The following is a 15,719-nucleotide window of genomic DNA, read 5'->3' on the forward strand; positions in this document are numbered from 1 at the left end:
ACTTATACGTGATAGTGGTGGGACATGGTGGTCTATAACTCGAGTCAGTCCATTTTAGCACTTCATCACTTGTCATACTGTTGGGGTCGGTTTACCTTCCGGGGGTTTATCGGGTTAGACAGAGTCTTCGTTCAAAAACCAGGGTTACTAGGGATTCTTGCCTAGGTAACCTATTTTTCTCATACTTGAGTTCCAGTATAGTTTGCAGTTATCTGCACTTGCTGTCTGTTTGGTCGTCTATTTGTTTCATTTGCCTTTTAGTTTAAAACAAACCATTCTCCCACAAAACCAAATTATTAGGTTAGGGGTCGATAGAGGTTTAGTACCAAGAGTCGTTATTATTGTGTCCATGGTTCGATACTCGGACTTACTTGTTTTACTACTTACGACCAGTACGCAGTACGCTTGCCGATAGTGTGTGTTTTAGCGATGTTTTCCAATTTTAAAACTTGTTTGAATTTAATTAATGCATAATTTGTACACCAGCATTCGGTTCGATTATTAGCATTATCCGTAACTGTAACCGAAGTCATCAGTTAATCGGTTCGGTTTATTCGATTAATTAGTCGGTTTTCGGTTCGGTTAATTTGTCGGTTTTTGGTTCGGTTCGGTTAATTTCGGTTAATAACCAAACCAAACATTGGCTAAATTTTTTGTTTAGAAATACATGTAATGAAGGTATTAATACATGACATAGATACATAAACACATGAATTGGATGTATAAATAAATAAATAAAAGGGAGGTATAAACACATGAAATGCAAAAGGCGACCACATACGCCCACGATCGTAGACCCCATCGGGTATTCTAAACCTACCATCTCCTGTTATGGGGAAAACCCACCACCCAAAGACACAATACGATAAAACCCAATTAAGATCATATCCGAACTTTAAAGACCTGTAACCTTTAACCCAAAATCTTCACTTCGTCTTTTAATGCCTTTAGAGCTATAACTCATTGGCATGGGTATTTGATAATAACTGATCAATAATGTAAAATAAACAATAACTTAATAATCTTTTTTAGTCTAGACATGAATACTGTTCACTAAGAGGATATTCAACCAAAATTATAAGTTTAAATTTTAATATACAATTTTTTTAACAAACAAGTGAGTTTGTTATTGAAAAATAAAAGTAATAATAATTGACACGTTTGTTAAAAAAAAATCAACATAATTATAAAACACGCTTCCAACACGCAACTAATTATTAGTTGCATACATTACTTAAATTTTAATTTTTAGGCACTTAGAAAAAGGTTTTGTCGCATGCTTTGATGTTTGTCTACTGGGCAAGTAAAAAATATATATTGTGTAATATTGTCACGTCCGTATACACAAGGGTGTTTGTCCCCGAACCCCTCCCCGCTCCCACACTCCACCGCCTAATAGATGTTAGAAACACGCACTCCTCCCCGCTCCCACACCCACCGCCTAATAGACGTTAGAAACACGCACTTCAAGATTGCTAAACGTTCATAAGTTTCAAAAAAACAAAACCCTCGATTTGTTCTGAGGGGACAGTCCACATCGTCGCTTAGGTGGCATTTCAAATGGTTTCTTCATCACCTCTACATGCTCTTCATCGGGATCCACAACCACATGACCACCACGTTCACGATTCGCCCGCACCCTGGCCCTGCTCAAAGCCTCCGTCACCGGAATTTCCCCTGACGGCTTTGGCCATTTGTTCTTGGTGACTTTTGCTAGTAACAACTTACCTTCACTTCTAATGAATCTAAACACACACTCATCTCCTTCCGCTAACTTATTTTCTCGAGCGAAACAAGACCACCCGGGCGACAAATAGTACCTTATCGTATTTCTATACGATTTGTCCAACTTCAAACCCGTAACCCATTCTTTTCCATCAAGATTCTTCACCTTCATGGTTCCTTCCGCATTTATTCCCACCAACTCCGCAAATCCTCCCGGAAATCGCTGTCAAATTAGTAAAACCAAGTGTAAAAAACATTTATTTTTTATAATATTAAATAAATTTGTTAACAAACATACAATGCAGTTTAGTTAGTAAAATCAAGTATAAAAAAGTTCTGTTTTTATAAAACTAAATGGACTTGTTAACATACAACAATGCAGGAATGTTAAGCTAGTAAAACCGACCTTAGAAAAAAGGTTTATTTTATATTTTTCTTATAGAAATAATGGATATTAATAATCCTAAGACCGTGCGTACTCATTCAAATTGGGGCGTTTTTAAGCCCATCCACGCCCAAAGGACGCCCAAGCTCGGCCCCCGTGGGCGTTTTTTCGAGAAAAATTGTGAGGAGCGTGCTATATTCCACGCCCAGCCCCTTTTCTTGTGTCCAATCACCTTCATTTTCCTTTTTGTAAAACCAATCAAATTTTTTTGATCTTTTTTATTTATTTAATTCTATTACAAACATAATGCCCCACAATGCCCACATCCCCACTACACCCATTTTAGAAAACGCCCTATAATGCCATATCAGTTTATTTATGTTTTGTGTTGTTTATTTACGATGTTTAGATTTGTTTGTTGGTTACGTATAATGTATAATACGATATGACATGTCACGATACGATACGACATGATAGGGTACAATAAATTTTTTCTTATAGGAATAATGGATTTTAATAATCCTAAGACCGTGCGTACTCGTTCAAATTGGGCCGATTTAAGCCCATCCACGCCCAAAGCACGCCCAAGCTCGGCCCCCATGGGCGTTTTTTCGAGAAAAATTGTGAGGATCGTGCTATATTCCACGCACAGCCCCTTTTCTTGTGTCCAATCACCTTCATTTTCCTTTTTGTAAAACCAATCAAATTTTTTTTATTTTTTTTATTTAATTTTATTACAAACATAATGCCCCACAATGCCCACATCCCCACTACACTCATTTTAGAAAACGCTCCATAATGCCCCATTGCTGACTGGATTGCCACATGGCGCAAAACGCACAAGGGTGGGGTGTTAACCACTACACATGGTCAAACTATTAGCCGTTGGCCGGTGATGGTCTCAACTTAAAAATTAACCAGTAGTGGTCTCACTTTTTCATATATTGTAAACCAATGGACTTTTACTAAACCGAAAAGGATAAAGAGACAAAAAGAAATTAAGCTTCTATTAGGAAAGGTCCATAGTTTACAATATATGAAAAAATTAAACCACCACTGGTTAATTTTAAAATTGGAACTGTTGTCGGCCAACGACTTATAATTTGGATTATTAAAATCCATTATTCCTTTCTTATAGCACTAAATGGACTTGTTAGCATACCAACATGCACAAATGTTAAGCTCTTAAGCTAGTAACACCAAGTGTCAAAAACTTAATTTTTTTAATTTTTTTAACAAGACAAAATGAATTTTTTACAGTGGTGGAGCTTGAAGAAAAATTCAATAAAGGCCAGACTTTCAAAATTCAAATTGGTAGAGGTCAGACTCTTAAAAATCCAATATTTTACATCAAAAAATAATTTTCGATAAAATTAACACTACGAGCAAAAAATCGATGAGGGTCAGGGAACCCCGGGGCCACCATTAACCTCTGCCCATGCTTGTTTAAGTACCAACATGCACGAATGCTAAGTTGGTAAAACCAAGTTTTTTTCTTTTAAACTAAATGAACTTATTAACATTAGGGGTGACGATTCTTGACAAGACCCAAATTCGACACGAAATAGAAAAAAAAACAGATTTGGGAGGACTGACGAGACACATTTAAAAAAACATGTCATGTTGACCCATATTAAAAACAGTACGGGTTGATTTGAATTTTTATAAAAGTAAATGAAATTGTTAACAAGTAACAAAAAAAATGTCATCACCCTTTGGTAGGGTGGTAGGGGTTTTGTGCCTTTGGGCGAGACCATATTCAATTTCTGGGGTGAAAATTGATGTAATTTAGGAGTACTAATATATGTAACCTTTGCTATTAAAAAAAACAAGTAACATTAAAAAAAACAAAGTAAGAAAAAGAGTAGTAATGTATGTAACGTTTGTCATTCAAAATACAAAACAAGGAACAAAAATAGGTAAAATCAGTTACCAAATATCTTGCGTGGGTCAAAGTGACAATCGCCACAAAGAAAGGATCATCATCATGATCATCACTTTTCTCTTTCTCCTCATTCTTTTCATGACAACTTTCGTCACTTTTTGGTTGCAAAATCTTTTCACACCCATCTGGACTATAGATTGACATTCTAAATGTAGATCCATCAACAAGCCGAAAGAAAAGAAAATCCCCAAAACCCAACTGAATATCTTCAACCACATTGTTCCATCCATTAACAAAACAATAACCATCACCATTTTGTTCGATCTTTAACCGCCACGAATACCCTCCGTTTGCAGATCGGATTATTGGGGAATTTGTGATTTTGTTCTCCACATGCATGTGAGCATATTCAGGTGGCAATGACTGCAAAAGTTTGAAGATTTTGTGGATTAAAATTAGAGAGAGATATCGAGTTTGTGAAGAAGATGAAGAAATACCATGTGATCGGCAGATGGGTCGAGTAAAATCTTGAAGAATGAAGAAGCCATAAAATTTTTCTTATGGCAAAATCTTGAAGAATGAAGAATTATTACTATAAAACAGCAAAATCTTGGAAGATTTTTAGTCGGGTGAATTAATTAATTAATGTAATATTTGGTAAATTGATAAATGTGTAAGGTGTTGTCAAAGTCAAACCGCTTAACTCGAGGAATCCACCAGTATCTTACTTTTCCAGCATATTCTCTTCAAATTCTCTTCCGTCCAATCAATTCCTGACTTTTCAAAGGGTATTATTGACCCATTTTGGAAAATTAAATTGACACTTTTAATACGTATTTTGTATAGCATTATATGTGGTATAGGCCACTTTTTTTTTTTTTTAACGGCAAATTTGGATCACTGACGGACCACTGGAGTATCATCGTGCCACCAGCAGAACCACCCGATCATATCCATCTCCACTAGGCAATAATGCCTATACACCAATTCAGGAGGAAACCCAATAAATCTGGGAAAACCCCCTTTGTGGGAATCGACCCATGACCTAATGGTCATAAGCCTTATCCCACTACCAAATACCACTAGGCTATAGGCCACTTTGTCAGGGGATTTTCCACTAAGGGTGAGAGGGCGCTCCCCGAAGAGGGGAGTCCCCTCTTTTACGCATCATCAATCAGCATATGCCACGTTAACTTCCTTCTTAAATTTCCCTAACACCCCAATTTGATGGCGGCACTCCCCTCTTAGGGGACTTGTGTTTTTTTTTTATTTGTTGTAAAATTATGCATGTTTATAAATTAAAAAATATTAATAAAAATTAAATAAAAGACATTTCATTAAATTAAAAAAAAATTACATTCAAACTAGAAAAATAAAAATTACATTCAAACTAGAAAAATATAAAAACAAACTACTCGTCGTCGGAACTCACTTCAAGGTGAGGTAGATTCTCCAGACGAAATTCTGTGGGGCATATTCTCCAGACGAAGTGTGTACAATCCAGACTACCCAACATACCAGGTAGGTGATGTCTCTCCTCATGAGCCTGATACAATAGCGCAACGTCGTGGCTCGTTGGTCTACGTAAGAATTCACCGGCATACATTTTACAGACCGTCTCGCAGAAATATTCAACGCACTCACGAGAGGTCCTTTCAGACATATTTAAATACTCGTCGTTTTCGTCTGGTGGGTTACCGGTTGCAAGTTGTTTAATCGCCGAAGTAACCTTTTGCAACGGCGTGAAACTTTTCTTCATTCTCCCGTCCAAGCCCTCTTGAAACTACTCGTCATTCGCTTCCACGTCACTAACAATTTTTAGGAACAAAGACTTGGACATACGAAATCTTTGACAAAAAGTATCGGCATTAAATTTTGGATTTTCGACAAAATAATCGGCCATGAGTGTCTCATGGCCTCCCTCACGATCTCGACGGACTATTTTTTTTTTACTAAATGATGTCGTGTCTAGTAGCTCCGCTTGTTGGATGAGATTTTTGAAGAAAATTAAGCTACCATCGCTTGACGATGAATCTTCATCGTCGGGAAAGTCGGGTAGGGGAGAAAAAAACGAGAACTTGGAATCCATTTTGTGTTGTATTTGATAGATTTTTTGAGAGTGAGTTTGAGAGTGGTGGGTGTGGTAAAAAAATTATTTGAGAGTGAGTTTAAGTTGGTTATTTATATTGTTAAAATTGAATTTTTTTTTTAAAAGTGACCGTTGCCAACGTCTCTTTCCTTGATCCATGTGCCATTTCATCGCGGTGAACAACCACCGAAACCCCTCCCCAATTCGGGTCCCCGCGGTGATGGCGGCGGTGTTCCCGATCGGGGAATGGGGTCACCGAACCACTCCCCGCTTGGTGCCCCGTTCACCCTAAGTGGTTTCTTTTCGGGGAGGTCTAAGTTCGATTCCTACTAAGTGCAAATTATGTAAATATTGGAGAGCACCTCTGGGGGGATTCGAACTTGGGGTAAGGGGTTTAAACAGCATATGTTGGCCCTTTGGAGTAAGCTTAAAATCCAGTTGATCTACCGTTCAAAAAAAACGTATTAGGTGAAATTCAAACTTCAAGGTCAGTCAAAGGCTGACAATGTCCCCATCATGCGCAATAATACGCATAATATAGGCTTATACGATGCGCATTAATACTAGGTTGTCATTCAAAGCTGACATCTAGGGTTCACATGCAATCATGCGCAGTAATACGCATCGTATAGGCTTATACGATGCACATTACTAGGTTGTCATTCAAAGCTGACATCTAGGGTTCACATGCAACCCAATACGCATCGTATAGGCCTATACGATGCGTATTTGTAACACCTCAAAATGCACATATTTTGCATTGATATTATTTTATACTTACCACTATATAACGAAAAGTGGTAAATAGCATTGAGCCGTAATCTTTAATTAGTAAGTCATTAAAAGATTTAACATATGATATGAAATATGATGTTAAAAATGTTTAACTTAGTTAATTGTTTTATATAAAGAAAACTTGTTGTCACACCCCTATTTTCCACGTGTCACCGGTGGGCCCGGTGGGGGATTCCGTGACGTAGTTGATATCGTCATAGTCAAACATACAAAAATATAAATGCACAGCGGAAGCAAAGAAAGATTTATTTCAACTTAAAATATTGTAATATTCAAGTATCACAAAATAGTCGAAATAGATCCACAGGCAGATCCAAACAAAAAGGAAACTTCATTTCAACAGACTTCATGCATCCTAAGCTTGCGAGACTTCTATGGATGCTTAAGGAGTGACCAGCCTATTACGCGTAGTACCTGCACTTAGCCTTTTTTGGAAAATACGTCAGTTTACACTGGTAAATACAATTTCACTAACTCATTTTGAAAATGGTTAAAATTGATTTAAATGCTCGTGGCATAAAACTTTTTATAACTTAGGATAATTATTTGCTTAATAATCTTGTAAAAGAATTACATGTTCGTTATGCGTTCAGTTGCCCGGGTCGTGGCGGGTTAAAGATTAATAGACACACCACTTAATATAATTCCGCCGCAAGACTTCTCTCGACGAACGATTATACTTTAATGAAATGCACTACGGGTGTACGCCTACACCCGTGTGCTAAGGTCGTGGCCATTCTTTGAATGATGCCAAGGATATCCGGGACATGGTCATTAAACCCCCAAAGGCGTTAAACAAACAAAACAACATTTTTAAACGGGTTAATTTGACAACACTTAGCCATCAACTGGTTAAGGTCAATTCCCCGACCAAGCGGTATTTTATATACCGTACCCCAAGCCCGTATAGGGAAAATAAGTTAAACGTATTTACCTGAGCAAAGTATAAACCAAATATAGCGAGTGCACGTAGCTTTTACTGGGCTCCTAGATCTGGAAATTAAGGTTTTAATAACCTATTAGAATTCTAACGGGTCTTAAGCTTAGACCGGTTAGTTATAAGGGAAGATTACGGTTTTAAACGCACAATAAGGCGAAGACCGTTTTAGAATGTGGTTTTGACCCAACAAGCTTGCATGCTTGTTTAATATGGGTAACATAATCACATTCTGGATTTTGAGACCAAAAAGATATGGTTTGACCCGTTTCGGCTAAAATGGCCAAACTAGTCACATAAGCCGATCCGAACGCGTATAGTGCGTAACGAGTAACCACAAGAGTCAAATACAAGTTTCTGAAGTTAAAATGCCTAAAATATGTTGTGATATCAGAATGATACCTTCCATTATGCCCCAAATGGTTTTAAACCAAAACTATGCCTCATAAGGGCGTTTTGGTCATTTTATAACGTGTAAAAGGGTTAAAATAATAATCTGAGTTACAGGTCTGATTAAATTAGTAAATATACTTAATTTACTAAGTTATAACAGTAGGGTAGCAAATCTATGTGAAATTTATTACTCTTAACCTTACTATGCACCGTATGGGCATTTTGGTAATTTCACATGTGCCTAAAAGGTAAATTCTGGAATTCTGAGTTCAAAACATTTGCCTACTGTTTAAAATAGAAAAATTCACTGATTACATCAGTAGGTTCAATCCCTTAAGCTTAATAAGGTTCTAGTGCACACTTATTCGTTAAAAATGCTTAAAAAGGCGATTTGGAGCCATTTCCAGGTTTTCTGTAAAAAGCTGATATTTTTAATATCCCAGAAGGCTCAAAATAATTTATTTATCATAACAATTCAGTAGAAATTGGTTTGAGGTCAAAAGGATTTGTAAAACTCATTTTATGGCTAAAAAGGGCAAAACTGGCATAAACCGAATTAATCTTAGAACACTAAGTTATGCTCAGCCTAAAAATAAATAAAAATCTTCAAAAATCCCAAAATATTATTTTATAACAGTGGGTAAAATGTTTGGTATATTAATTTGGGTTTTGACAGGCTATATGTAATTTACGCCATTTAATTAGTAAAGAAGCTCTTAATTACGCTATTGAGCATAACTCTTAATCTAGACCTCAAACTGACCTCAAATTTTGGGTGCAAGTTTATAAATCAGTAGGTAAGGTGTCTACTCTTTTACATTTTCAAAAATCACATTTTAAGGTCAAATGGGCATAATGGTCAACATATAAGCGATTAACGGAAACATGCATGTGAATAGGATATCTAATGAACCAAGTTGTATAATTTCAGAGAGTTATACTAACATGCAAATAGGTCCAAAAGAAGCTCTAAGGCAATCCTAAACTTGGCTTAAACGGGTCAGAACTGAAAGTCAAGTAGAAGTCAAACTTTGCGACTTTCGGTTCCAAACCGAGCCTAAACTGAAAATTGTCGAGTTGAACACGTTGAGACATGTTCTTATATCAATTACCAAGTTATTTTAATGATCAAACAGGTTGCATGTATCCTACATTGCTAATTATGCATTAATTCGTAAATAACCTTTCTGTTGACTTTTTATAATAAGCTTTGACTCGACAATTAACATAGTTAGAATGGGAATCTGGAAATACCCTTTTAAGGGTTTGTTACCCACATAATTACCTACTTAAAGGTATTTTTAATTCGTGATTTGACAGAGCACATTTTAATTAATCACGAAGTCAAACCTTAATTACAACGGTTTGACTTTTAGCTAATTAACTAAGCTAAAACGAATTTGGAAGGGTTAAGGACACTTACAAGAGTCCTAATTGGGATTAAGGGTGCTAAGGATGCTTGTTGCTGACCAGAGGAGCTCCAGAAGTTGAACTTGTGAACTCTTTGCAAATGAGTGTTCAAATGGTTACAACCTCAAGTCCCTTATATAGTGAAATTGATCTCCCAAGATGATGCCAAAAAAGTCTACACTTGTTGTAAGATCATCCCACATGTCCCTAATGCATGAAAACTGGTTGGGGCAGCCCATGGTATGCAAAACAAGCCCTTTAAGTCGGTTACACAGCTTTTACAGGCATCTGTCCAAGAATTCTGATGCTGGCACCCTGATGCGGCCCACGTGAGCCTGTAAGGGGAGCTTACGCGGGTCGCCTGACCTGCATAACCTGCCAAACAAGTTTTAAACTTTGCACTTTTGGTCCTTGGTCCTTTGTAACGTGGTTTTAAGCTTCTAAATTGATATTTCAGCCCTCTGACTTGATTTTTAAGGGCCTTGGGACTTTTACTAACTTGGTTAAGTCCTTGACTAACCTTGTAACCACTCATAAGGCCTTAGAATTCAATGTTGACGCTTTTAACCCCTCGAACACGAATTTGATCATAACTTTCTCATACGATAACGAAATTTTATGAAATTTTAACCACGCATTCTAGTGAGTATATTTTATCGTTACAAAGCTTTGGGTCTGCCAAAAGGTCACTCAGAGGTATACTTTGCACATGTTGACGCATTTAGCCCCTGTACTTTGTAATTCCTCACTTTCTTTCATATTTAGCTTCGTATGATCCATGATTTATTCGTTGGAAGGTATAAACATTATGTAAGGCTATTTTAGAATATATTTATCCATTGTTGACACTTTGGACCCTTATATTCACATAGTTTCCCCGTTTGTCAACTTTAGTCCCTCCAAAGTATTCTTTCTCACGTTCAGAGCTTGTGACACGTGTTTATACATTATTGGGCATAGATTTTCAAGGTGTTACACTTGTATTAAGAGAAAGAAAGGTTAAAGATCAAATAAATAGAGAAGGAAACTTGAGGGACCAAAAGTGAAGATTTTGGGGTCAAGATTTAAAGAAATAAAATGCCCAGATTGTATGTATGTGTGTGTGCGTGAATTGAGAGAGAGATAGAGGGAAAAACCCTCAACTTTAATACACAAAATTCAGCAATTGGAAGGAAGGAATTGAAGTAAATCATATGCATGTTCATCTTATCTGATCATCTAAGCTTGTTGAACATAAGGTAAGTTACAATTCTATTTTTGTTGGGTTTTATATGAAGAAGTTTTACAAAGATGATCAATTAGTGAATGTTTCAAGTTTAAAATGTAATTGTAGATGGAAATCATGTAATGAGCATTTCTGAATGTGAAATTAGCCAAAGATTGAATGTTCGTATGATTTCCTTATGAACTTTCATGTATGATTGATTAAATGGGTTTTTCATATAATCTAGAGATTCGATGATGTAAGGTTAATTACTAGATGAAAATCATGTTATAAAGATCTAAGATGATTTGTCTATTATTATGATTGAATGAATTGAGTTAGTAATCGAATAGGTGGCAAAGAACATAGAAAAATAGGCATTTTCTTAGAGGACTTGGATGATCACCCACCAAGTGTTTGATGAAATGCTTGAAAGATAGATTATTATTGTTATGATAATCCCTTGTTGAATATCAATCATTAACACGAAAAGAAAGAGATGAATGTTTGGATATTCAAGAATGAGAAACTAAGTATGAACTTGCTAAGTGTAGGTGTGAAAGAAGAAGAATCAAGCGATAAGAAGTCACAAGGTTCACACGATCGAGGTAAGTTCTTATGCTTACAAATCTTGGTAGTGTGTAATGATATGATATGTTACTATCCTAGAGTCGAAACCTCGTATATGTGTGAAGTTAGTGTATGTTGAAGTTATGCTAAGAGTATGGGTCGAATGGATCATAAGTCAAGTTTGGGAAATTTATGTCCGATTGAATGTTTGAAGTGTTACCATGTAGTTTGATTAGAGGTTTGAACTATAAGAATTGATGATTTTTAAATGACTAATCGTTTGTATTGAATGTAGGTAAATCGTCTTGATAGTCGGTGCTACTTTGGAACGGACACACCAAATCGCACGCTTCCGCATGATGCTAGTTACTGGGTCTAAACTTTTGTTAGAATTTCTTCGATAGGTTGGGTCTTTTGTAAATATCTTAACTTGGAAGGTTGTCGATGTCGAAACTTTTGTTGTTTTAAGACTATGTTAGTTGTTTAAGAACTTTTGGGATGTAAACTCTTTTTGTAATGTATCTCAACTAGTTTATGATGAAGCTAATGCAACATTACAAGTTGATTATTTGACTCGTTTGGTTCTTTTGTCATTAAAGACATTCATGTTTTTAATAAGAATTTTTAGACCTTACAGTATTATAGTACGAGGTTGCTTTCTGTCACTCAAAAGTGACAGAAAGTGATTGACGTCAGCCCTATACGGGTCGTATAGACCTATACGACCCGTATTGAATTGTAAATTTGCATTCTGCTTCCCCTATTTAAACGATGAAGAAGACGATGATAGATATCGTCTTTGTTATATATTTACATTCGCTAACAACATGTATTGGTTCAACCACATTTTCGGCGAGTCGTCCGATACAAATACGAGCACGTTTATTCCGGAAAGTAGTATGGTATATCATTTTTTTAACTTGTTTTATTTTTTTATGAAATACTTAGCACACCGTTTGTATTAGGAGGAATCTGTTGTCCCTGATTCTTACGATGGGAGAGGAAATGTTGATCACGCGGAGGAGGTCGTGTCCGGCTTTCTTCCCCATCATAATGAATCGTTGTTGCCAGACCTCAATGAGGTAAGTATTTATTTACTTTTTTCTATTCGGCGTTAAACTTACCATTACCTTTTACCCGTTGGTTTTGTTTTAGTTTGTTGTGCTCCGCCAACCGTTGTTGCCAGATCTGAACGAGGTAAAAATAAATTTACTTATTATTACGAAGGATTTTAGATGTGCCATTATGATTTAACCGTTGTTGTTTTTTCGATTAGTCGTGCCTACCTATGATCATGGTTATGGGTCTCCGTATTATAAAGCCGGTTACAGTGTCTCATACGGACAGGAAGAATATGGCAATAACTTTTTCGTTAGTGGTGTCTCGGGCGTACAAGAAGACGTTGGCGAGCCTTCTTACACGGAAGAGTTATTGGGTGAGGTGGCAACATAACACATATATTGGCAAGATACCATAAACCCTTAACATATTCCAGAGTAACATACACCCTTAATATATTCCGGACTTACATAATAAACCCTAAACATATTCTGGACTTACATAAACCCTGAACATATTCCAGACTTCCATAAACCCTAAACATATTCCGGACTTTCATAAACCCTGAACATATTCCGACATCCATTGGGAGTATTCATCTTTGGCTTTCTCTTCATGACTTGGACTTTCTTTCACAGAACTAGGGGTGCTAAAAGGGTCGTGTTCGCGGGTTGGCGGGTTCAACCCGACCCGAACCCGAAAATTTTAGACGAACCCGAACCCGAAAATCTTTTCATACATATGAACCCGAACCTGACCCGAATATTCGCAGGCTGACCCAGACCCGACCAGACCCGTTCAACCCGAATTTTTTTATTTTTTTTCAGCAAACTAATATATTAAAATTAACATCTACTACAAAAAAAAACACAAATTAGATAATAAAATTACATTAAAATCATAAAATCTTATGTCAATTTCTATTTTTAAGTTATAAGTATAGAATACAATACATACCAAATTTAATTTATAACATAAAACATATTGTAAAAAATATAATATTATAGAAATGGGTTAAACAGGTCAACCTGTCAACCCGACTGGGTTGACCCGAACCTGACCCGTTTAACTAAACGGGTTGGCGGGCTCAACCTGAAACTAACCCAAAGCCGTTTAGACTAAACCCAAACCCGTAAATTTCGTGTTAGGTTCATGTCGTGTTTTCAGATCGTGTTAAAAATTCACACCCTTACACAGAACTAATAAAGCCACAGTTACTCAACACGAACTTAACTTTTATTAATTTAGTAAGCTACAACAACTTTGTGCCCTTTTTTTTCTTAATAAATACCAAAATTAGGGGACTTTCTTGTATAGTAAAAAAATAGCCACTACTTTCTTTTTAGAAAACGAAATAAGTACAGGTGTCATATGTTGGTGTTTGGCAAGAGGAAGCAAAAGGAGGAGAAGAGCAAGATTGAGAAACGGATTTGTCCAAAACATTAATGTTGTGATATTAGTATTTCGGTAAGCTTCATCATCCCCTTTTCTCCATTGAATATCTAGAAAACCCATGGACTATTTTTGGTGTAATTTGATAAATGTATGATATTATCTAGTAAGGAAATTTCATATTACATGTTTGTATGAGGATAGAATCCATCAATTAAGTTATTTGAATTCCTGTTGGCGAAGTATATATAACTTCTAGGGTTCATGCCCAATTTAAGGATGATGACGTAGTTTTTTTTTTTTTTTTTTTTTTTTGTCAAAGATATATAAATAAAGTCCAAAAAACTTGTTAAGTTACATCAAAACAGAAAGTAGAGGGCAACAAGCTGCGCCGCCAATCCTTTCTGAATTGCAAACCCCAACCTCCTGAACACAAACCCCTGCCCCCCTGGGGTCGAACAATTGTTGTGGATAACTCGTTGAACCCTCGTCAAGAAGTTGATTGCTTCTGACGTAGTTTAAAATGGTGTTTTTTGTTGTTTTTTTTAAATGACAAATTTGGATCATTGTCGGATCACTTGAGTATTATCGTGTCACTAGCGGAATCACCTGATCATGTACATCCTCACTAGGCAATAGCACATATACACAAATTTAGGAGGAAACCATTAAATTTGGAAAAAAAAACCCCTTTGTATGGGAATCGAACCCAGGACCTAATGGTCTCTAAACCTTATTCCACCCCAAAATGTCGACATGCACGGTTTAAAATGGTGTTAGTTTGTATGAATGAACTATTTAGGGTGTCCGGGGCGTACTCGGTAAGGGGTTTCGGTGAGGCCTTTCCCCGATCGGGAACACCGCCGCCATCACCGCGGGGTCCCGAATCGGGGTGGGTTTTGGGTGTGGGTTCACCGCGTGAAGATGGCACAACTTTCGAGGGAGACCGTTGCTCAGCCGTCCTCCGCCGTCCCCTGCCATCTTTCGAAACCATCTTTCACAACTTTCGAAACCAACTCCCCTAATAGGGGAGTGCCGCCATCAAAAAGAGGTATTAGGGGAGTGTTAGAGGGGAGTTGACGTGGCTTATTCTGGTTGGTTACGTGTAAGAGGGGGGACTCACCTATTAGGTGAGCACCCCTTACACCCTTAGTAGTTACCATAGGTTTTTATTGTCTGAAGTGCTTAGAACTTGGAGTCCATAAAGGTGTATGCTTATGTATAGGTCAAAATGCATAAAGACTTTTTGCAACTACTTTAGTTGTGATAAACAATGTTAAGAAATAAACAGAACTTGACACGAAACTCAAAGTTGATGATGAGTTTAGATTGTGTGGAATAATTGTGTTGCTATGTTGTTGAAGATGGATATAGCTACAAAAGAAAAAAAAAAGGAGAAGTAATGTTTAGGTTAATAAATATTAAATAAATAGAAAGTAATATTTAACAAGATCCAACTAAATTCAACAAACCACTATTGATATATTGGTGGTTATTATATGGATTTATAATTATAATTATAATTAATTATCTATATTTTTGTATAATGATCAGGGAAGTTTTAATATATGCAATATAAACATCTTTTTTTTTTAACAGAGAACTTCATTAGGACAAAGGGCAGGCCTCAAACCGAGAACCACCGTATCCAACAATTACATCATATACAAAGGATATCTAGACCAATCTTTCCATTTTATCGAACCGAAAGACGACCTATTTTTTAACCATAAAAACGACCAGGACTTTATCAAAGCCAGCGCCTCAACAACCTTATGTCTCACTTTGTTAAACACCCTATCATTCCTCAGTTTCCAAATAACCCAAGCAGCAATATACACAACCCCTCTAATCACCTTTTTCGACCGTTTATTA

At 36.6% G+C, this 15,719-nt stretch overlaps 1 protein-coding gene across 1 annotated transcript; it reads right to left on the reverse strand.

Annotated features, from left to right (window-relative positions):
- Positions 1–1,296: 1,296 nt before the first annotated feature.
- Positions 1,297–4,721, reverse strand: LOC110872289 (B3 domain-containing protein REM9). Its single transcript, XM_022121062.2, has 3 exons — positions 4,493–4,721; positions 4,044–4,418; positions 1,297–1,948 (listed from the first exon to the last, which is right to left on the reverse strand). Exons 1-3 carry the CDS (start codon positions 4,541–4,543, stop codon positions 1,493–1,495), a joined length of 882 nt encoding a protein of 293 aa, XP_021976754.1. The 5' UTR covers positions 4,544–4,721; the 3' UTR covers positions 1,297–1,492.
- Between the last annotated feature and the right edge of the window lie 10,998 nt (positions 4,722–15,719).

This window comes from Helianthus annuus, chromosome 3, assembly GCF_002127325.2.
Source record: "Helianthus annuus cultivar XRQ/B chromosome 3, HanXRQr2.0-SUNRISE, whole genome shotgun sequence".
Lineage (NCBI taxonomy): Eukaryota > Viridiplantae > Streptophyta > Magnoliopsida > Asterales > Asteraceae > Helianthus > Helianthus annuus.